Genomic DNA, 24520 nt, shown 5'->3' on the forward strand with positions numbered 1-24520 from the left:
TGAACTGGCTGGAAAATCACAGTAAATGAGGATAAAATCAAGTGGGTTGCTTTGAGTGCGCAACTCAGAGAGGAAATCCACAAAACCCATGTCTGATGTAAGTAAGAAGATACTAACAGGATTTTAAAATACGGTATCAGTGCTGAATGTTGCTATGGTGTACCTTTACATGCCAGCAATATTCTAAGTATTTTAAAAGTAGTTGTGTTATATCTCAAGGAAAAAAAACAACTACAATTTTTATGCAAACTTTAACTTTATTAGGCAATAAATAAGGAATATCATAAATAAATTGATTATTATAAATATGTTTCAATTTCTGAAAATTACAGCTGAATAAATAAAAGAAATTCTAGTTGAGTGTCTGGTGATTTGAGAACATTTTGGTACTACAATGTAGCTTATATTCTAGAAATCCAGAAGTCTAACACGATAGCTTAAAAGGCATTGACAACACCTCATTAAAACATGATTTATAAGAAACTGAAAAATTATGCACTAGATTCCTTCAAAGTCCCCATCTGCCTCTCAGGGTATTGAGCCTACAATTTCTTCCCCGAAACATCCTTAGGTCACATTTCTACCGAGAGCGCTGGAGGGCTGAGTGCTTACAGCGCGCTCTCCAGAGAGGTCAGGTAGTTCATCATCCTGTCAATGGTGACTGTGCGTATTTGGAAGGCATGAAGGATGCTGCAGAGCCTCATCCTCCCTTTAAAGGAAGTGAGCCCTGTGCCTGCTGATGGCTGCGGTGCACTCCCGCTACTGGTCTTCAGGGCCTGCAAAGAAGTCAGGGTGTTACAAGCTATGGCTGGAAAGTGGCTAAATCAAAAACCTCTTTAGTTTTTTCACCCCAAGTGATAAATTACAGGATTTAGGAATATGAATGTATTCTTCCAAATGAAAAATTAGAAATATTTAATGTAATTAATAGACCTTGGATAAGTTTTGAAATATTTAATGATATAATTAATAGACCTAGGATAAAATTTGAAATGTTTAATGACATAATTAATAGGCTTAGGATGCACAGTTGTACTTTCCTTGAGACAAAAATGTCCATTTGTGCACAAATGCTCTTTCTGTCCAAGAATAAAGATGCTTTTTACATAATATGCCTATGGCTGGCTTTGTCTAGCGACCCTTTAGGCTGGGTTCATCTGCCTGTGGCCCGAATCTCCAAGTTATTGGGAGATGCTGTGTCGATATAAACACAATTAACTTTTGTTTTAATTAGCTTTTGTGAAACAAACAAGCAAACTTTTAACTTTTATTCCCTCTAGCCACTAATAATATTTATCAAAGTTCAGTACATGTGATGTCATATTTGCTATATCAGATGTATTATATTTCTGTATTTGGAAGAGAAACAGAGCTGTGTCCCTTTTACTCTATCTTTTACTCTATTTTTGAGTTCTCTGTGGAAGTGGCAGAAAATCCTGTACTGTATCTCATTGTGAGAGCAGAGCAGGGTAAACAAAGGAGCCATAGAGAGGACTATAGCAGCAAAGGAAAAACATGAATTGTGACACACAACTCATAAGAATCAAGTTCCTCCTAGGAAAAACAGCAACAGGCATTTTGTTTAATTACCAGGTTAAAGAAAAGTCACTATTTGACTGACTTCAGAATGGAGCAAACTGGATTAAAACCCCTGGTTTAAGACAGAAGTAAGAGAAAGGAAGGAGACAGAAAGACTTACTTTCATCATTTCATCAATAGTTGCCAGCACCTCCTGATCGTTGAAGTTCTTCAGCTCTGCCCTGTAGGCATTCAGATCCTTATGGATGCCCTGCAGGCATTTACTCTGCAATAATCAGAATTATTAGGAAATGAGTGAATCCATTGTTAAATGTTTCAAACACGCAACAAGTCAACAAAGGGGTTCTTTGGGGAAACTTGGATTTACCACATCAAAAGTAGATCTTTCCAGCACTGGACAGTTTCCAGTCTGCAAATTAAAGAAATGAGACATGGTGATTTTGTGGAAGTGTGAACTAGATAGCTGTTCCACGAAAACATGATGCTGGAATTTGACATATATTTTTACCGCTGGATTCTCAGATGTGCAGGCTGTTATTGTGTTCATTTGATTCTTAGTGATATCCTCAAGATCAACCTCTTCGAGGGTACATTCAAATCCCAGGGTGCCGAGCTCCTGTGTTAAAAAGGGAATGAAAAAGGGTCATTGATTGAGCTTCACCGTCCTGTGTATATGTGTATATATATATATGTAAATACACACAATTTTACATGATGCATCACAGCTGTCTTGCTGAATCCTAGGAATGAGACTGTGAGGACTGTGGTTAAATACAAAAGCAGAGAGACTAAGAGAATGCATGTGACAGTACTTAAAAAAACTCATCACCACTTCCCCTCACTGCCCCATCTCTGCTTGCATACCACCGCTGCTCCATCACACCCTGGCTTGGTACTCTCACCAACCCATCATCGCCTGCCTGGGTACCATCACTGCCCTATCACTGGCCACTTGGGTACCACCACCACGCCATCACCACCTGCCTCAACACCACCCCTGCCCCGTCACCGCCTTCCCGGCCCCTCGCCCGCCAGCCCGGCCCCTCGCAGACCTTCACCCGGTGGAGAGACGCGTTGGCTGCCGCCAGCAGCTCCCGGGAGCGGATCAGCTCATCGGGGAGGCGGTGCCGGGGGGCCGGCGGCGTCGGCAGCGCCCAAGCTGGGTCTGGCAGGGCCAGCGCCAGGCAGAGGGCGGGCAGCAGGGCCAAGGGCCCCGGCCGCTGCCTGCAGCCCCGCGCCGCGGCGCTGCGCGGCGCTGCCTGCCCGCTGCTGCCCGTGCTGCCGCGCCGCTCCATACTGATGCCGGAGGAGTGCTGCCGGGGCCGGCGGGGCCGCGCCAGTTCTTATAGGGGTGGCGAGCGCAGGAGTTCCCCATCTCATCCTTCCCTTCCCGTTGCAGCAGCGGGTCGGTAAGCGGGCTGGGGGCAGCCAGCACTCATCCCGAGAGTGGCGGGGCAGCCGTCCAAAGGGAATCCCGGCGCAGCGGTCAGGGGGGATGTCTACAGGGTCCCGGCGCTGGGGGACCAGGGTGCTTGGTCCCGGGGTGGCTGCCAGCCCCTCAGCCTGGCCGAGAGGGTGACACTTGTAGAGGCTGGAAGCACTTTCTTCAGGACTAGTCCCTTTGCACGCAGCCTGCAGCGAGCCTGCAAATAAGAATTAACTTAAACCACGTGTATGCTTGTGTATGCGTGTATGCTTATGCACACATAAGCTTTTTAATTTGCATTCTTTACTGTTAAAAGCTATAACAATGAGATGTCAGCAATGAATATTCGTGAAAACCTGCAGGGAAACTTGCTTTTTGATGATATACTTGGTATAATCACCAGCTATGTCAGTATTACTTCACTTGCACGTGGCCATTCTTAGCCTGGGTGAAAGGCAGTAGAAGACTTTACTATCTGTTGAGTCTGCTGCAAAGTAGATGAGAGTTTTGCTATTGACTTGGAAAGGAGCAGGATGAATCAATAGGGATGCTGGGGAGGGACTCTTTGTCAGGGACTGTAGTGACAGGACAAGGGGTAACGGGTTAAAACTTAAACACGGGAAGTTTAGATTGGATATAAGGAGGAAATTCTTTCCTGTGAGGGTGGTGAGACACTGGAATGGGTTGCCCAGGGAGGTTGTGAATGCTCCATCCCTGGCGGTGTTCAAGGCCAGGTTGGACTAAGCCTTGTGTGGGATGGTTTAGTGTGAGGTGTCCCTGCCCACGGCAGGGGGGTTGGAACTAGATGATCTTGAGGTCCTTTCCAACCCTAACTATTCTATGATTCTATGAATCAAGAGTTTTATATTGCATTTTCAGATTCTTTTCATTAACATCTTTTTTCCCGTAAGAAGGTTGTGGTGTGTCTAGAGAGTGACTTTGCTAGAATACCAGCACTGCATAATTTTCCAATTTCACTGTGTGTTTTCCACTTCTACACTAGTCATTGGGCTGTGGGCTGTGGTTTTAATTTGTGTGGGAGACTTATGGTTTTTTCTGACACAGAAGTGGAAGAGACCTTTGGGATATGCTTGTGTGTGTGTGTGTGTGTGTGTGTGTGTGTGTGTGTTCAGCTTTCCAGGTTTCTTTGCCCAATGCTCAGTCATAGCGCTGCCTCAACAGCAGGGCATGAGGTTTCTCTTCAGACGCGGTGCTGATGCACAATCTGAACAACAGAATCATGGCATTCCTGTGCTGCACTTAGGCATGTATTGGGATATTAGTTAGCATTCTTCATCAGAAAGGAGGAACATTTAGTCCCAATACCTTCAGAAGTCTCTGAATGCTGAAAGTTGGCTGGGATAGCAAGAGCAGCCCCCAGCCACAGGGGACTGAAAAACACAGGCTGCACAAGTAGAACAGCCATGCAAGTAGGACACTGCTGATTCCCTTTGATGCAAAACCTTGAGCTACGTTTTACTTTCTTCATATAATGTTTATCTATGGGCTCACAGATAATTTGCAAGCCATGTTCTGTTGTTGCACAGGCATTTCCAAAGCAGAAATGCTTTCTTGGCCAGTGCTCCCTCAAGGTTAGAAAATGTATTACTGAAACATGGAGTGGGTTTAATTTGCTGATAAAGTCGAATATATCCTAATACTTGTGAATGATTATTTTCCTGGTAGCAGAAAGAATAATTGAATGTTGATACATTTGCTGTTTTACAAGTAGGGAGTTTTTTCTCAATTATCTATAAAGAACCATGCCCAAATGATATCACTGTCAGCAGTCATTTATTTTTCTGATAGCATCTGAAAGTGAAGTCCTTGCCATGCCGGGCTGCTGAAGATCCTTGTACATGTACTGCAGGATCAGAAGCAATAAATCCAGAGATCCACTGAAGCCCCAGCATCACACACTGCAGGCCCAAATCTCCCCAGAACAGCAATCACACAGGTATTGTGGTGAGGGTCTTCAGGGCAGATGCTAAACACGATGTTAAAGTAGTGGTTGTGCTAGTTTGGATGGGTGGTGAGTTGAGCTTGGCCACTTTTTGCTTCTTTTGCCTGATCTGTACCATATCTGTATTCCATGCCTGTTTCAGCTATGGACTGAATGCAAGTGCACTCCTGTTTAAGGCAATTTTTTTTTGAGATTTGTCTCAAAGTAATGTATAAGATATTAACTGCTGGATGCTAGCAATGAGGTAATAGACTCTTAATGCTATGTTTTCTTGGGGGGAAGATGTTATATCTGGTTTTCATTCATAGTCTCATTTATGCATCTGCCTCCTTCATCTCAGACTCCTGTAATATATATATAAAGGAACTTTTTACAAGGGCATATAGTGACAGGATAAGGGGGGGGGGGGGTGATTTTAAACTAAAAGAGAGTAGATTTGAATTAGGTATTAGGCAGAAGTTCTGGCTCAGGTTGCCCAGCAAAGCTGTGGCTGCCCCATCCCTGGCAGTGTTCAAGGCCAGGCTGGGCTGTGCTTGGAGCAACCTGGTCTAGTGGAGAGTGTCACTGCCCATGGCAGGGGGTTGGAACCAGATGATCTTCAAGGTCCCTTCCAACCCAAACCAGTCTATGATTCTCTGGTTCTATATTTGACCAGTCTTGAGTCTGAATGAAGCATCTTTATAATCACTGCATGCGGTCTGCTCTTTGCCTGTCTGCTTGGCTTGGGGCAAGTGTGGTCCTGTGGCCACATGCAGAGGAGGAAGCAGTGCAGCTCTGCATCAGGGCTGGTCCAGTCCCAGGCACTAATGGTCTTTCTGCCTTAGCTGCAAAATAGAAATTATTGTAGATCCATGCATGGGGTGGGCTTTGATGTTCCTTAGTTGTTATATATAGTCTGACATCTAATATTGTTTTGAGGACTTAAACATAATAATATTTCCTATGTTGGCAGCATCCAAAAGTGGAACGCAAGCTCTTTTGAAATTGAAAAATTGGTGCCCTTTTTATGGCATATGGTGTCTTGATCTCAGGTACCAATCTCAGCAGGCAAACAAAGGATTATAAAGGTGGAGTGATGCATTTGTTATTAAAGCAACAGAAATTGGGATATATCATGTACACATTTAGAGGTACAGTGCAGTAATTGCATACCATAGTCTATTAAAACTGTTAGAAGATGTATGATTTTACATGAAAAAATGTAATTCCTCTGGCTTTATTTCAGCTATAAATTGCTCTTGCTGAAATTAACCTCCAGAGAAAAATAAGAATCATTCTGGATCTAGCTATAAAAATGTATTTCGAATATATTGTAGTCAAAACTAGGCAAAACTCTTGGATATGGTGCACTCAACCAAAACAATACTTAAAAATCCTATTTGAAAAAGAAAGGAAAACCTATAATAATAAAGAAACCAATTAGAAAAACCCCAACCCCCAAACACCTCAGTTCAGTTTAGTTTTGAGGGCTGCATATGCGAGTGATGAGAAATAGGATATTCTCCAGCCACACTATTCTAAAAAACTGGGAGGTTCCTGGAAATGTGTGCTGACACAAGGCACTGTGGTGCTAACATTTTGTTTCAGTCTTGGCTTGCCTTCTCTCCCCTCTTACAAACAGCAAGCTAATTTTTGTCTTCATGGCTGCTCTCAGAGTCCAAGCCAAACGAAGGCCACGTTGCTTTCAGGGTAAGCTGCCTGTGAAGACCCATGGACACCACACGCTGTCCTCTGCATCGTCAGCTGTGTGCTGTGGCAAAATGGCCATTAGGGATGTTTCCCTAATGTTGTGTGGTGTTATTTCTCCTGTAACATGTAAAATTAAATATTATTTCTCCTGTAACATGTAAAATCACGTGAATTTTCTTCACTAGAAGGTGACACCAAGCCCTTCAGGAAGGTCATGGAGCAACTTGCAACTCTATCTTCAATGGGAAGAGATGGGTTATTTGTAGGATAGTCCTATTTCCTGTAATTATAATTATATATAATTATGCAATAATTATATACATATAGAAATTAAAGCTGCAGAATTATTATATCACAACTAGGCTGACAGCTAATTGTAGATAGTTACTACATAAAAAGAATTGCAAAATGTTGTGTGGAATAAGATTTTTGGATGCATCGGTAAACAAACCTAGTTCTTCTACTATTTACCACCCTCAGAACATATGAAGGATTGATCAAGGATCATTGTTTTGCTCCTGGATAATTTTTTTTGGAAGATCTGGGACCAGATATCTCACCAAAATAGCCTCATTGACAGAAGCGTTGCTTCTGATTTATGTTGGGAACCGATGGCTCCATAAAATGGGAAAGCGAAGATTCAAAAGAAACTTTCCTGGTGTCTTTTGGCTGTTATTTATGGTGTTTATTTATTGAGGAATCCCCTGAAATACGTAACCTTAGGCATGTGTTCAGGCTGCTATTTCATTGATACGTAATTAAATATGATACCTGAGTTGAAGCGGCTTTCCTGCACTGGCAGTCAGGGCACCAAACCTCATAAAATCTTACGTCAAGCACCTGTGTCTCTTGGCTTTTCTTTCTTCCAGCCATGGCTGGAGCTGGTGTGGTTTTCTCCATGACCCTGCCATGTTCTGCAGCATCACTGCTCTTCACTGAGGGTTTCTGGCTATTGGCTTTCAGGTGACTGCCTGGCAGCTTTGTGTCTTTAGGTGGATTGTCCCCAGCTGGACTGGGGACCCCCAAATTCAGCGGGTGTTATTTGCAGTCTTCACTACAAAGCTCGGATCCACATGCCAGGTTACAGCCATTTCCATGAAAGGGATGGAGCTGGTGGTGGCCGCTGAATAGGTGCTGTGGCTCCCTAAAAAGCACACAGGGATTTTGAATGGTTACATTTTGGGTAAGTAAGTTCTCACACTGAAACAGGAGGATTGCTTGAAGAGCATTCTAGAATTGGGGAAAGGAAGTATTTTTCTTCTGAATCAATTTTTGCCTGATGTAAGACAGGAGTTATGATTTTTTTATCCCTAACTTTTACCAGCAGCTTTTTTTAATTGGATCTAGGAGCTGATTTTCTTTCCCCATAATCAGCTGGCTGCATTTACGGCAAGGTAAAGGCAAAGCTGTCTATGAAAGGAATATTAACACCAGTCTCAACATTGTCACTCTAAGGGGTCATCATACTTGTCTCATGATGCTTTACAGAAAATAAAAGATGTGGGCAAGCTCCAGGAACCATTACCCAACCCACAGAAACAGGGTTGGTGACGTGGGTAAAATTCTGCATCAGTTTTGTTCTGAAGTTTTATGATGGAAGTAGAAATAAAAAGCTCACGGGGCTGGGTGATGCTGCAGGGCAGAGGGGCAGGGAGGAGTGGGTGCTGTGGGCTAGGGCACTGCGTTTATCCCATGGCCCCTCCATCAGAGCACAGAGCAGTGGTGTCTCCCCTGCCCACCATCCTGGGACCTCAGGACCACATGAGATCCCCCTTTGTCTCACTGTCTTCTCTGCCCCCTGAAAACACCCGGGTGAGTAACGTCACTGGTGCCAGTGGTGCCTGTGGTTTTGTGTGGGACCCGTGGTTTCATGTGGTGCCCGTGGTTTCGTGTGTGGGGAGGGAGCGCTGGCCTCTGGTGAGCACAGCACTCTCAGCACTCTCAATAGTCCCTCTTTCGCTCTTGGTTTCTGTTTCCGTTCTCTGCAGCATTTCTCATCTCTGGGTGCCTTTTTTCTGTTCTTTCATCTGCCTGTTTTATCTCATGCCTGCAAAAGCTCTCGCAGGCTCAGATGCTGTTTGCTGACCTGATGGGCACCTGTGATGGGAGAAAGGGGTGACTAATTTTGTTCTCTTCTTTCTGGTTTAGTATTTGCCGTTTCAACTGACAGTGGGAAGAAAAGGAGCATCGATTTTAGTTGACCAGAAGAGGCATCAGCTTTTTTGGCATTTCTTTCATGCAACATGACTGACTGAATCACATTAATGATGTATTCAAGCCTTCACCCCATCCTGAAGAAGCAGGATGAGAAAAGTGTTCACGCTTCGTCTGTGTCACGATGATACGACACCTGAGAACACTTACTGAGATGCACAGGTCAGTCTCAAGTGCCTGGGGATACCCATAGAGTTACTGGCATGACTCAAGGTTACAGCGTTGGTTAGAGCATTCCCTGGTGAGAGAAGGAACCGATCTCCCATCCAAGAACACGTATTTGGTAGGAGTGATTCCAGCACCCATTCCCCTGGGGAATGCTCTGCCCAGGATTTCACACCCAGGAGAAGCATGCTGTGGTGCGTTGAGCACTCTCCTGGCAGATAGTTTCCATAGAGGGACACATTTAATATTTTTTTTAATACTTTGGTGAGCATTAAAAACAAAAAGTGCCGTCTCAGTGAACTGAAGCCCTGGCCGAAGGGAGGTTATAGCCCCTAGGGCTCTGGGAATGGTGGGAAAGTGGCCTTAAAGCCATTATTAGAAGAAAATACAGTCTTTTCATAGGCAAACCCCAGCACTTCCGGCATCACAGGCGGTGTTTTATCTGACAGGGTCAGGCAATGTGCTGGATGGACAGGCAGGGATGGCCTGGACCCTGCAAAGGTCGCTAGGAGGGACCGGAGCAGCTGACATGCTTGCAGGAGTAAGGATTACATGTGTGAGTAAAGTACAGATTACATGTGTGAGCAAAGTACAGATTACATGTGTGAGCAAGTGCCTTCAACTTCCAATATTTAGTACAGCAAATTAAGCTAAAGATTATTCATATTTTAGCTGTTCCCATCAGGTCAGATAAGGGCAGGCACAGCTGGTAGCAGGTACTGGGAAACAGAGGCCTTTTGTCCAGTTACTTGAGGAGGAGAGATCACCCAGCTCATGTGTGCTTCTCAGGGTAAATTATGTTCTCTGTGGGTTCTCAGGGTAAATGATGCTTTGTGTGAGCAGCAATTTGTAAAGAAACATTATGGAAATACACGGACAAACATGCTTGCTCTGTTTGCTGAATCCATGGGGAAGGCATCCACCTTACAGGCAAAACAGCCTGTGGCTCTTAAAATCCTGAATGAGAGCATTAAAGATATTTGCAGCAGCTGCTCTGATTGCAGCTCTGACTTGCAGCTGCCTCATCCTCAGAAACGACAGGGGAAGATAGCAGAGGTGCATGAATCAGGGATTCAAGGTCGTCGGGTGGCAGTGGGGCTTTGCCTCGTCAATTTAGAAAGACTGGGAAGCACTAAACAGGTTTGAATCCTAACAAATGTCATGTGAAAGCTTTTAATGTCTGTGCCAGTTATTTAACCACTACCAGTCGGGATGTGTATCTCTCCTGGCACAGCTTTAATCTCTGAAGTTAGAAAGCGTGGTTTGGAGAGCTGTGGGCTATGCTCATACAGGTTTGATTTTCATATTTTCCTTAGGTGTGTAATGATTCTTTCCTTGTGGTTGTCTTGTGTGTGTTTGGACCTCTGTTATCTCTCACCATAGCCTGTCGTGTGTGTGTCACCTCTTGTGCTGGTTAGGTAGGATGAGCTATGAACCCCTAAGTGGCAGGGAGTAGAAGACTTTGTAGCTAACCTGAAGAAGCTGCTGTTCATGTACTTGTGGAGCCATAGGGGCCTCTAGAGCAACGCAGGGGTCAGTCACCCAGCCACAGCCGATGATGTTTTTCCCTTGGTGAAGGCACCAGGAGCTTTGTTTTTGCTAGTGGCTACATCCAGCTGCTGGCTGTGTGGGGGCTTTGCAGGGGACCCAAACCATTTCCAAGTGGGCTGTGCTAAGCTGCTGGTGTAATGTTGAATTCAAAAGCAGCCCAAATATGATTGCACAGCCTCTAGTCACATCTTCCAGCCCCAAACTTCTGCTGCAGGCTCTTGATCTGTGCACAGACATGAGGTTTGCTGTTCCTTCTCTTCCCATACCTCATGTGCCAGCGCAGTGGGATGGTGCAGGACAAGTGGTCTGATACTGTGATGTGGGTCCCTTCCCCACTCCCAAAAATAGATCTCTGACTGGTTTTGGAGACGCAGAGTTCTGCATAGCTCCTTGCCAGCAATTACTGCTTTGGAGGGGTGTCAGTCCTCTGCAGCCAGGAGTGCTGGGTACTCCAGCAAAACCCCCTGAGTGTCCGATGGGAATTTTCCCAACTAGTGCCTGGCTGGGGCTGTCAGTCCTATCTCCACGGTGGGCTGAGGCCAACACCTGGGAAAATTCCTCTTCCCACAGCTCTGCTGGCAGTTTCCCTGACGGCAGTGGAGGAGTGCTGAGCTGGCTGCCTGGAAATGGCTGCTCCCCGCAGTCCGTCAGCTCAGGAGATGCACCCGAAACCTTGCAATTCCCTTTTTTCGTATGGCTGTAGCTATTTCACTTTTCATTTGAAGGCATGTTTCTTCCTCAAACATGCTGTCGTTAGGGAGCTAAGGGGTAGGTGGCAATGACCAGCATGGTGCCTGGGCTCTGCTCCCGGTCATTCGTGGCAATTGCTCCACGGGCAATAGAGCCAGCATTCCAGTTTTGGTGTTACAGATTAAAAGTCATGAACTAGGAGAGGCTATACTGGGTCAGAGACTTGCACCACTGAGAAGTGGGATAGTTTATTTGGCATCCATCCTTTTATCCTCTCCAAAGCTGAGACTTTCAAAACTAGTATTTTACGACTAAGAAGGAGCTGATGGTTGATGTAAGAGCAGAGGGAAGGCCTAACTCTATCAAATGACCAAGGAATGCTGCCTTAGCACAAGACTTCGTACTCACTGGCGATGCAACCAGCAGCTTTGCTGTCAGTGGCCCTGCCCTGCATGCAGGTTGTCACCGGTCACATCTGGGGCAGCTGGCAGAGAACGAAGGGTCCTGCACACATGGGTTTCACTTCACTTTACAATAAGAAGGAAGAGAAACTTCCCAGGAATTGGTATAGGCTTCTGCAGGGAAGTGAGTGCCAACCGTAAGACCCCCCAATGGCTTTTCCTGGGGGATGCCCTCTGCCAAACTTTAAAGAGGTAAAAAACAGCTCCTTCATGATAATTGCCTTCTCTGGAAAAAAAAAAGGAGATTGAAGGGGAGCCCAAACCGCAAGGTTTGCTTGCGAGGGAATGTCTGGCTCATGAAGCACATCTCTGCTCCCAAAGGCTGACTTAACATCAGCGGGACCTCATCTCAGACATCAGGATGATATTTTTTCTTTTACAAATGCAGCATTTCATACTTTATCGAGCACAGGGGAGTTTAGGACCAAGAAGCAGACTTAAAAAAACCAAGAAACATCATGTTTTGAGACCAGCTGGAGGCAGGCAAGCAAAAGCAAGCAGAATTTCCCTTGGATGGCCAAAACTGGCTGAGGGGAAGGGTGCTGGAGGGGAGTGTGATGGGGGCAGGACATGGCACACTGAGGAGCAGGTCCTTTTCTGTGCAGCTAGTCAGGCAGCATGCAAATAGTTATTGCAGCAGCTAAGAAACAGGCTCCGAAATTGCTTCCAAGCTGCACAAAGCCCTGCGCCTGTCCCTTGCCCCAGTAGCGGACAGCAATGCCCAGGTCTCTGTTGGGCAACAACCTTCCGTGCCTGATGCAGCTGGCAGCACCCTGTGGTTTCTGCATCCCTGCCCAGAGCCTGGTGCCATGCCGTGCCCGTGGCACAGGCTGGGTGTGATGGGGCCATGCGAGTCCAGGGCCATGCCATCCATGCCGGTCAGGGAGAAGGGGGTCATACAGATTTCATGCACATGTTGCCCTGTGTTCCCCTGCCCTCAGCTGGCCACACCAGGCTGAGGAGATGGTGCATTTGCAGCCATTTATTACAGCTCTGCAGCCTTCTTTTTTTTTTCTCCCAGTGTTATGAATTATATATGTGTTTGCTGGGGGGGTCACTGATTCCTGGAGGCTGCATCACCTCCGGCAGCAGCTGACAGTGGTGGACGTTTTCCTTCACTAGCGCGTTCAACCTACCCCTGAGCTTTCCTTCGGCCTTTTAGTCATTTGAATGTTTTCTCCAAATGAACACATATTCATTCCTCCCCTTCCCCCCCACCCATTATGTGCAAGGGGCATTGGGCAGGGGGGTTGCTTCAGGCACTCTTGTCATAACAGAAGCTGCTTATTACTGTCCCTGCTGAGCTCACCCCTTGAAAGCAACCTTCTGACTGAAAGCTCTCCGAGTCTCCTTTGGGGAATTCGGCTCCAGGGTTACTGTACTGATACTGGGAGTCCCAAGTGGAACTGTGTAAATGCCCCATTCATGGAAGAAAAGCATCACAAAAGAAAGAAAAAAAACCAAGGCAGAACAAGAACCCCAAATTCTCCCCAAGGATGCGGCTCTCAAAAATCCCACTGTGAGGAGCTACTCCCTGTGAATATGCAGAATTAGCTACAAGCAAGTGCAGCTGGTGCATCAAGGGTAGCAGTCTGTGTGATGGGGAGCTTGTGGGACCCTCAACCCCATAGCCCCATCCATACGCAGGGTGGTTGGTGTTTTTGCTTACTGCATCAGCTATTTTTGGTGACTTCTAGTCTCAGGAGGTACTTTTCCTGTTGCACACAGTGCAGGCAGCCTGCAGAAGGCAATCACTGCCAAGTTTAGCATCTCATTCAACACGGTTTGTGTTTGGTGGGGACAAGGGGAGAAAGAACCAAAAACCCACCCAGATGGATACAGGAGACTCTGAAAATGGGACCGATACCCTGAAAGAAATAGGTGACAAAATACAGACAGACCATGACAGGGCAGCAGCTCAGAAACCACATAACACCTTTCTGTTTTAAAAGCATCATTTAATCCATTAATTCCACAGCATTGCCATCGTACACACCAGCATGACACCTCAGTACACGGGATACAGAGCCAAGGAGATGCAGTTACCCAGAAACACACTTTTTCTTAAAAAAACCACCCCAACACCCAAAGGGCATAAGGGGGAAAACCAGCAATAGGTGACTGGAATAACTAGCTCTCTTCAGCAAGTTAAAGGCACTTAGCAAGGGAATGAAACTCCAGCCTGACCAGGCTGCCTCACCCTGGTGCCCCACAGCTGGGCCCTGGTGGGTGCAATGCCAGGGATGATGATGCTGAGGGCTGCGGGGGGTTCCCTGGGAGCAACTGGGGCTTTCTGGCTTTTTTTTTTTCCTTTTGAAAGCTGAGAGCAACCTTTTTGTACTTGGGGATTTTGCTGTTCATGCTTTAAATCCAGTGGCACGCACCTCCTCACCAATACCCGAACAGCTGCTTCTGATGGAGGCAGTGCTCCGCAGGGATGATTTTGGCCTCAGAGCATTGCAAACACAGCCTGTTACAGAGCAGAAACATAAAACCCAGCAAGTCTCCCCACATGCAGGCAACAGCATCAGCCAACCAAGAGCTACAGGGAAACTAACACCCCCAATAGATACATTTTTTTCTGCATAGTTAAAACAAAAAATACCAAAGCAAGGAGTTTACATCATTGCTGGTCTGCAGCTGAACCCATCCCAGCATCTTTCTGGTAAAGCCACCCCCCTCGGGCAGGCACAGCTCCCTGCTCAGGGGACACTGCTCAGCAGGCACACAGGACTTGGTCCCCCACAGGGGCTGCAGACCGGGGACTGCCCACTGGAATGCCCCCAGAGCAACTCCTGGGAAAGGAAAAACAACCCTATGTTAAACCAACCCTCTCCCCCCCTGCCCCGCTTAGGGCCGGCACTTCCATAACCTGCAGAAGGATGAGGGAAATCATCATTTTATAAAATACATTCTTGGCAGGGGATGAAATTTTAATGCAGCTCATGCTTTTCTGAAAACACCCTGAATAAGTCATTAGCCAGACCCTTCGCTAAGATGAATTTGCCCCCGAGATAAAAAGTATGAAAATGTAAAAAGCTGGTGTGTGTGAGATGCATGTCTGCTGCTGGCTATGGCTGGGCAGCCTTAGGAAGCGGCTGGCCGAGCTGTCGCAGCATTAAATCAAATAAAGGAGGGATGGAGACAGACCTATTAATCTCCCTGTGTCCCTCTTCCTGTAGGCGCAGGGGAGGACACACCCAGCACGCGGGTGATGAACACAGTTGCTAACGGGGAGCCCAACCCAAAGGCAGAGAGGTGAGCAATTACCATATATAATACATTTAATATGCTGCTTTGATTGATTGTTAACATGGATTTTCTCTTTTATTTCTGACATTGGTGAGTCGTTTAAATATTCAGCCTAGACAATAAAATAGGAAAAGAACCCATCTATAGTATGTGCCTAATTATTCTAACAATAGTTACAACATCAGGGCCCAGCAAATGTTATTATAGAAGAATCTCTTAAGTCCATGTCATACATACATTATGAACTTACAAACAAATAACTACAAAAATCCTGTCTTCTTTCCATGATTTCATGTGATTGACTGGGAAAAAAAGAGGCTTTTCCTGGTGATGACAAATTAGGAATTGCACATTTGGTTCAAGGAATACATCACTGGTGCATCACCAAAGTCAACCACTAGGCAACAAAAAGACGTATCATATGAAACAATTTTTTAAACTTTTATTTTACATATTTATACATAAAACTTTCAAGGTAACTCTCTGAATCCAACCGAATGTTAATAGTACATCTAAAAATGCATGTCAGGTAGTCAACATTCACAAAATGTTGAAAACTGATTAAAATATACATATTACTGAAAGCTACAACTTCACTACGAGGCAGGCATGTATTTTTTGACTTGTATAGCACCGTCAAGTACAGTTTCTTTATTTTAAAACTACAGTGAAGAATAAAAAAGTAGTCAATGGTAAAATATCATTCAAATGAAAATCTCTAAACAAATAAAAATAAAGTTAAACTACCCTTTCTTCTCACCCATGATTTATAATGTTATAAGTACTGTACATTTTCTGTAATAATATTATTAAAATGCCTGATATTTAGTGGCACGAGTAAAAAAATTAAAATAAATTAAGAAGCAGAGGCCAATCACCGGACATAAAGCTTCAGACATGGTCAATGACTAACACTGGTTTTCTTGTGCGCCACCGTGGACATCAGAGCTTGGACACACACAGAAGCAAAATGAAGTATCGCTCGAGCTCTGCTCCCGGGACTCCGGGGTTCATTTTGCCGGCATCTTCTCTGCCATGTGCTTCTGCTGACTTTCGGCGTGTCTGTGGGGAGGAAAGGAGCTGTGTTATTCAGCATGCTGAGGAGAGGTGGAAACACGAACCACAGGCTGGGCTGTGCTCCAAGCCAGCATCCCCACTCCCCTGGCAGCGAACCACAAAGAACATTTTCCTGAGGAAAAAACAAGCACCGAGCATGGGATGTGTGGTCTCTGCCCGGGCTCCTTCCTGCGAGGAGGGGACCAGGAGATGGGTACAAGGGAGAGGAAACTCTTCCCCAGAGTAGTTCTAGGTCAGCTGGGATCATTTCCGCTCCTCCTGCAGGGATGGCCAGGGTGTTTGCCCCCCAAACAATGGCAGGATGAGGGGAGCTGGTGCCTCCCACCATGCACCAAAGGCCCCAGCGTGCTGACCAGCTTCCAAACAAGTATCAATTACTAAGCTGTCATTAACTACATTTAGGAAGCAAAGCATTTCCTGAAGCACAGAAGGAGAAACAGATGCAAGGTGGTGTTGGCGTTTGCCTGCTGACCCATCTGCATCCCCCATCCCAAACCTCCCCTTTTTGTCACTTGCTCTGTAAGGGAAGCAGCAACAGTGTGTCACAAGACTCGGAAATGACAACCTGCCTGCTTGTCCCAGGGAGCCACCAGCCCCCGGGCAGCACGAGAAATGCTCCCAAATCCCTCAGCCGGCAGATACTTTATTCAGACTGAGCACTGGCAAATCTCAAACAGCTGCTATGCAGCACCACAATGTTTTTAAATAGAAACAAATTTAGGCCATACTTTTTGCAATCTTAATGCTTCAGTTTTGAAACCGTAGTCCTGGTGCGCTGACAATAGCCAGTGCACCTTATTTTTCACCTTCTTTTCCCTCTAAAGCTTTCAGTAGTAATGTTTCTGCAGCGCATCAGTAATTATCTCAAAGAAAAATGTGTCTTAAGCCTTGCTGCCCAGGAGATGGAGTCCTTTAGGAAACCCACCCATATTCTGCAAGGCTTTCTATTTTAGCAGCTGTAGAACATTAATATGAATGTGATTCAGAAATTCTCCTGTCAGTAAAGTCCTCCTGGCAGGAGGCAGAGCAGCTCTTGCTTACCCCAGCAAGAGGTATGGGTTGACATGGGAGGCCACTTGGATTGTTTTTTTGGGGTGGGGAAAGGGGAGGTTGCAGCATCACTCCTTTCCAGGCTTCTGAAAGGGAAACACCAGTTCAAAAGCATGCACCAACACCTATGTTTGGGGAGCTTTTGAAAACTGCTGACAGCTTCCAGAACTCGAGTGCCCTGATTTCTTGCTTTAGAGTAGAGAGCAGTGTCTTTCTCAGCCCTTTGATAGCAAAAGGTTTAGTACTGAAATTCTGCTAGAAGAAAAACCCTACGCACTGCCAATGGCAAGCTGGAACCCTAAGAGAAATACCCCGTGGAGCCTCCTTCACCTGGTCAGATCCTCAATGTCCACCAGCATGGCATCCTGCTCCGTGTGCAACTCATCCCGAATGAGAAGCAGCTGCACCAGCTCCTCGTTCAAGCCTGGTGATGGGGAGAAAGGGGATGAGTTTGTGATGTCCCAGGGAACCGTCGTTTGGGCCACATACATCATCTTTCCCCACCACATTACACAAGCTGGTACAGAGAACCAGGAGGGACCTCACTAAAGGATGCATGTTTTCTAGTGTCAGCCCCTTGCCGCTGCATGCACTTCCTCGCTTGAAATAGCTTAATGCAGCAGGAAAAATAAAGAGGAATTTCTCAGTGCTTACAGTCTGCTGGTTCAGCTTTCTCTCACTTGTGGGCAACAACCCTGAGCAAGAAACAGGCTGCACAAAGCATGTGAGCTGCTCACCCAGGCAGCCTCAGGTTTAGCTTTTGAATTCCCTGTGGCAATGCAGAACATGCTGCCTACTTGTCCTGGTTTGGGGTTAACTGTCCAAGCTGGTCCCTCTACTCAAGAGGAATGTTTGTGACATTGGATTCCTGCTTAGGGCTGTGTCAAACAGTGGGGAGGAAGAAGAATACAAAAAGGACCATGTGAAAAATTAACCTACGGGCATTGGCTCCCATGAAGGCTGTACCTGCCCAACACTTGCAGAGAGAGCTGCTGTTGAGACTATTTAAATACAGCTGTACTGGTTTAACACCTCTTCAGTTTGGGAAGCAGGCTCCCTGTTAATGACATTAACAGTTATGATCCCATACTTGCGTGCTTTGTAAAGTGAACCTAATTATTAGGCCTTTTGTTTTGCCTTTGAGGCACAAAGTAACAGATCACAACTCAATAGCACAGCTCTCCATCCTCAGTGGGCTGCTTCCAGAAGGGATGCCAATTAACCAACACAGGTGGGGAAGGAGCAGCACAGTGGCCCCCAACCAATGTGTTTTTTTTTACCTACAGCCACCAGGCTACCCCAAAATGGGGATCCCTTGGGGAAAGAAAACCCTAGATCCTCTCTTGAGAAACCCTGAAGCCAAGCGAGAGCTTTAAGAGAAACTGAAAAGAGGAAAAAAAGCCAAAGGAGCCAAAACTGGGGAGAACTCCTTTGTGCAGCTCTTCCATATACTCATGTTATTATTATACATTTGACAATATTTCTGTGTGTATCCTGGAGAATTGCTTTTAATTAAATGGAACATATTGAAGAATAATCAAACAAGTACATATTGAAGAATAATTAAACAAGTATCACTTACTTTCTATCTGTGAGTGGAGATCATTGACTATCACTTGTAGCTGCCCGATAGTCATGTCTCTTAGATCAGTGGGTTTTAAACTTCTCTTCATCAGGCATTCACTTATATGAGGCATATGTGGCAGCTGAAAAGACATTTTTAGCTTTTTACTGTTTTCTTCCAACTATTGGCATTTATGTGCAGCAGCAGTTTACATTGCCTACATCCCACTCTCAAAAGCATGCATCGATGACTCCACCAGGACTACCTCACCAAGCTGAAACATCTACACATTTGACCGAAGTCTTCAAATTTACCATCATCAGCAATATACTGATGTAAAGTGAGGCATAGGCTATGGCCTGTCCAGGATAGGATAGGAGCAGACTATGACTTGGAGGTGAGCTGGCCTCCAGGCAGTAACAATCTTCATGCTCCATCATCTCATGTCCTGCAGCCATCCTGCTCCTATAACACCCAATAAGACAACCCATGTCAACCCTTCAACTCCTGACAGCAGTCCCTATCTCCACTGCTCCTCTGCATGTCTACAAGCACTGTGGGCAAGCACCATGGCTGGGGTACATGTCTCGACAAGCAAAAGCAAACAGCAAAAGGGCTGGCATTACCCCGATGCACCGTCCCATAGCCCCCACTTACAAGATCCGCTACCGGCGATTTCTTCCTGTTCTGTTTTTCCACCTCCACCTGCATTTTGGCCATGGGTTTTGCCATAGCCAGGGCCATTTTGGCTTCAGCTTGGAGTTTCTTTTGCCTGGTGAGGAAATCCATGTCATCAAGGGACTCCGACTCTTCCTCCGTCGTGTCTCTGTCAGAGTAGGACGAACTCTGCTTGCTCTGGGGAAGCAGACATGCAGCTGTTACAGCCCCATCGCACCAGCAAAGTTTGCCATAGGCTTAACCTATTTTTGTGCACTTAAAGTGGTATAATTTCTACAGAAACAGTGAAGAGCACAGACTTTTTTTTTTTATTATTTTAATCCATAAGATTATCTTTAGAAATCAGAGTAATTCCCAGATAGGTCTCCCTGACTACTGATAGGAATTTGAGCACTTTAAATGGAAAGAGCCAACCAGATCAATATGTGTTGAAGGGACAGGCTGGTTAAGATGGAAGAAAAAATCTGGTGCCACAATGTCGTATTTACAAAGGAAAAGACAAAAGAGGAAAGCTGGTGGGAGCTGATACCACTTCATATCCATTACTGCCCTGATAATTATCACAGCCAAAAAGAAAGGGAGGAAGGAAGGAAGAAGGAACACCTTCACATGAAGGCATCTGCTCTACAGCAGCTCTGTGCCAGCTATGGGCAGTTTACTATCTGCCCCTCAGCATCTCACATTTCTTTAACTGGTGGCTGAAGATGCTGCTCTGGAGTTTAGTGTTGCTATTTTAACAAGATCAGTTCTTTACCAGCTTCCATTTTGGATGCCCTATGGTTTCCATGCTCTGGAGCCTCTGCAGGAGGGGTTCCCAGACCTACCATGGGTGACAACGGTGTGTCCAGGCTGGTTTCTGTCTTGCTGTCATCAGCGTCACTGTCCTTGTCGCTGCCGCTGTCATTCACAAAGCAAATCTGCAAGTTCATCCCACTTTGTAATCTGTGGGGGAAATGGGAGAGGTGACACCACAGCCCCCTCACACCAGTGCTGCCGCTGGCAAACTGCAGCTCTACCCACTGCACTGATGGATTACATGGATAAGATGCCACAGCACCATCAGCAGCAAGTTGTTTGTGTTTTGAAAGGATGCTGTTGTCCTGATTTTGTATTGGCCTCAGGAAAATATTACCATTTTCCTTTTTTTTTTCTTTTCAACAAGATGGTCATCCCACTCTCAAAAGCAGCACTAGGACCACAATCCCATGGCAGCAGGGCACAGGCAAGTTCCTGCTGCTGCTCGGTGCTGCCATTTCTGAACAGCAGTTAACATGGGACTGGAAACTCAGTGGCATGGTAACAACAATGCTTCTACCACCATCTATTGATGAACTTCAGAATTACTAAGATACTGCAGAGCTATTGTCATCATGGGTGGCTATATTATTACATAAAGTAAATATATACAAAGTTTATATAAAATGAATATATTAGTAAAGAAATATATTTTAATAGAAATATAAAACACTATATTATAATATTATATAAAATAATGTATTAGCAATTGAAAGTATTTATTCAGAAGAGTAATAAGCCTGTTTATGGCAAAGAGGCATTACTGTATCACAAGAGATTATGACTGTTTTCTGGACCTTCTCCTCCATCGCCAGGTTTGGACAGGTTAAGACCACCTAAATTCACCTCCATGGGAATTATTTTCTCAGGGTAGGGGATTCCCAGCTCATGCTGAGAGAAGGGAAAAGCACGTTTAAGGCTGAGAGCATTCTGGCTTTGGCTCACACAATAGTTATCCCCCCAGAGCCACTGCAGAGCAGGTCATCAGCCATGTAACACACATTTTAGGGATGCTGAAGAGCTTGGCACACCAAACTGCAGACGGACCCCAGGGCTCCCTCTGCTCAGATCAGCCTCAGGAAGCAAACAAGAGAACAGATTTTTTGGACAAGAGGGTATCTGTGAAAGCCCACGATGATGGCTCACATTGTGGAGCAGCTCTGCAGCCACAAGCCAAGCCCATGCACCCCAGGCTCTCCACAACAATTCACCCATCTGACACCAGGGTCAGGCCCGTTTGCCTCCATCCTACAAAATCTGCTGAGGCTTTGCACATCTTCAACATTCATTAAATATTAACCCCAGAACTAGAGATTTTGGGGTAAACCCTATCAGACTTCTTGGTGGATCACACTCTATCACTGCCTGCTGAAGATGGGACAAACTCCCCACATGTTCTGTTACACCTTGTTCCTGACAGAGGGGCTTATATTGGTACTTACAGGCAGCAAACTTTTATTTTCCACTTGTTTCAGTGGAATTTCTTAGTCACTGTTACCATAAAATAGATAGCATTAATAATTAAAATTGTTTATGAAACTCTAGCACCCTGAAAGGTGGTAGATGCCCCACAGTTGGAAACATTCAAGGCCAGGCTTGGACGAGGCTCTGAGCAACTTGATCTAGTTGAAGACATCCCTGCTTACTGCATGGGGGTTGGATTAGACAGATAACCTTGAAAGGTCCCTTCTATCACAAACCACTGAACGATTCTATTGTATAATTCTGCACAAACTTTTAAGCCATGGTGCTCAGACACGGGCACCCAGGCTGGGGAGCAGGATACACCCTTGGCTTGGCTTCAAATTGCATTGCATGGAAAGGGCAGAGAAACTGCAAAACGTGGGTCTGCGACTCATGCACCTTTCAAGAGCATGACCCCCACACCCAGCAATTTAAGCAACTAAAGTTCTTTCATTTTGTATGCAAGCATGAGAGCAATGGTCCTACAAAGGCACCGTGCAATACTAATGCTTTGCCTGGACTATGAATATTAATGAAACACCGAAGTGTTCAGGTACAGCTGGTAATTTCTTGTGGCACAGCTGCTAAACCCTGCCATGCAGTGTTAATTAGAGCCGAGCTATAATTACAAGATAGCAGCTCCTGGTTTAGCTGTAACTACACACAGCAAAACTGTTTTCCCTTTCAAATGACTTGCAGTTCAATTTAATTTCACAATTGTACCTCTCTGGTGTAATAACAGTATTCCTCCTGGCTTTATGCCTCTCTAAGACTTCTTTCTTCTCCCACACCATGGCAACAGGTAGATCTTCTCTCCCAGTGTGGGAGGTGTTTGATGCTTTCCCAGTGCCACGTGTTATTCCTCAGCAGCTGAATATAAACAAGCCTTTCTGGAGTGTATTTGACGTATGAATTTTAAAAATCAGAATAAGTGAGGTACCCATGCTATGCAATGTGCCAGCCGCATGGATGGAGCAGTGTCAAGTGAGCAGAGCCTGCACGGAGCATGTGGACATGGAGAGGAAGTAGGGAGCCACATCTAAACGCATTTTTTCCATTCCCTGGTGCTTTCTGTGCATGAGATTACTTGCTGTCCACTGCCCGGCTGTCACCAGGGCTAGCTATCAGCATCAGATCTGTTTCCAACGGGCTGCCACCTCCTGAGCTACTGAAGGAAGGTGAGCTTTCACAAACTCATGGGTTTTCATCAAGCAACACCATGTTGCCTGATCCAGGACTGCTGGGACGACAGGACCATTCGCAAAACCTGCCCTGCTTTGGACATGCACGTCTGGCATGAAACCAGGCATTCAGCCATTAAAATCGTCAGTATTTGGCAACAAAATATAAGGAATTCCTTGGGGAAAAAAATAAATTAACAGTAACTCCAATTATGCATTCATGATACTTCCACCACCATTCTTGGTCTGCCCACTCCCAAAGGCAAAGCCCAGTTCAGGGCAGAGATTCTAAATGAAAACCTGAGGGAAACCAAACTGAGGAAGCTTCAACTCATTTGCTTTATTCCCTGAGCATCCAATTATCTCTTCTACATAGTTTTAAACATATAAAACTAAATAACAAACTAATAGCACATTATTTACAATTATTTACATAATGTACAACTACTGAATTTAGAGCATAAGATGTTCTAAACCAAGGAAAATTCAAGAATGTGGCTGCAAGCAAAACCTGAGGGATTCTCTGAAGGATAGATTGCAGGATGTCCCACTGGAGGCATCTCACAGCTTTTGGCCTCCAAAGAGGTTTTGGGCTGTGAGGCCACCTGGCTTACCGAGAGGAGAGGCTTGGCTTGCCGCTCTTACTGCAGCTGGTGTAAAGTCCCGGGCCATCATCAAAGAAACTGCCCAGAGCCAACTTCTGTCTGATTGACTCCCGCTCATTCTTCTGGGCCTGAAAGGGAAGGGCGACACAAAGGATGAAGCTGCGGATCATGCCAGTGTGCACAAAGCAGAGCTGTCCCACCTGCCCCATTGCCACGCTCATGATGCCAAGAGTCCCCCACACTGTCTCCCATGCTTGGGGGGACCACAGAGCCCATCCCAACAGAAAAGCCCATCTGCATCTCTCTCTACACATACTGACAGATCTGTATCTATATATGCACACACATCTGCTATATACCTAGTATATCACAGAATGGTTAGGGTTGGAAAGGACCTTAAGATCATATATACACTTGTATCGGTACCTGTAGACATATACAGCCACTGAGGCCACACTTGCACCATTAGCATCCTCCACTTCCCTGAGCAGCCTCCAAGACCACACAATCCTTCTGCCAGGGTGCTTAGAGATGTAGTTTTAATCATCATCAAATTATCCCTTTTTAAAAATGTATTTTTATGCATATTTTTTTATCTGGAATCACCTATCAATATTATGGAGATGACTCTGTAATCAATGTGCAGTAAATGAAAAATCACAGATCTAGATTCAAAATTAGTACCAGTACTATCCCAGTGTCTGTCACTAATGGATTATGTGCCAAAGCTGACAACAAATTCATACAAGGCAGCAAGTTATTGATAGAAGGAACATTCTGAAGCCCTCAAAACATTTAATTTTAAAATAACACATAATACCCAGTCAAGGATACCCAACAAAAGAAAATAGCAGGCAAGCATAAGCTTCTTGCACAGGGTTAATTAATAAAACTGTGCTTCCCATATTTCACCTAAGTAAATGTAAAACACCTCTTTTTCACACAAGGAAGTGAGCTATAACAAAATGCAAATTATTAACTTAAAATAGCTAATGATTTAATTCCAGCTCCAGTGCTGACTACATAATGTTATCACACTGCACATTATTATTGCCAATCGCTTACCGAAATACAGGCTTCGTTTGCAACCTAACTCCTTTTATTTAAAATATTAAAAATAACCCACATGGCATCAAGTGATGTAATATTTCCAGGT

The 24520-nt window shown here is 45.3% G+C and overlaps 2 protein-coding genes across 4 annotated transcripts in view; both read right to left on the bottom strand.

Moving 5' to 3' along the window:
- Positions 1-335: 335 nt before the first annotated feature.
- IL12A (interleukin 12A) lies at positions 336-2834 on the bottom strand. Its single transcript, XM_065674678.1, has 5 exons — positions 2592-2834; positions 2048-2155; positions 1907-1948; positions 1700-1804; positions 336-776 (listed from the first exon to the last, which is right to left on the bottom strand). Exons 1-5 carry the CDS (start codon positions 2832-2834, stop codon positions 609-611), a joined length of 666 nt encoding a protein of 221 aa, XP_065530750.1. The 3' UTR covers positions 336-608.
- A 12543-nt stretch (positions 2835-15377) lies between these two features.
- LOC136011995 (schwannomin-interacting protein 1) overlaps positions 15378-24520 on the bottom strand; it is a 40824-nt gene continuing 31681 nt past the window's right edge. For all 3 annotated transcript variants that reach the window (XM_065674680.1, XM_065674682.1, XM_065674681.1), the window contains exons 2-7: positions 23374-23492; positions 20144-20261; positions 19299-19496; positions 18660-18783; positions 17408-17501; positions 15378-16012 (exon numbers count right to left, since the gene is read on the bottom strand). In XM_065674680.1, coding sequence (XP_065530752.1) covers positions 15961-16012; positions 17408-17501; positions 18660-18783; positions 19299-19496; positions 20144-20261; positions 23374-23492 — 705 coding nt within the window. In that variant the 3' untranslated portion in view covers positions 15378-15960. The remainder of the gene's footprint in view (positions 16013-17407; positions 17502-18659; positions 18784-19298; positions 19497-20143; positions 20262-23373; positions 23493-24520) is intronic.

The sequence above is a fragment of the Lathamus discolor genome, chromosome 3 (genome assembly GCF_037157495.1).
Source record: "Lathamus discolor isolate bLatDis1 chromosome 3, bLatDis1.hap1, whole genome shotgun sequence".
In the NCBI taxonomy this organism is placed as follows: domain Eukaryota; kingdom Metazoa; phylum Chordata; class Aves; order Psittaciformes; family Psittacidae; genus Lathamus; species Lathamus discolor.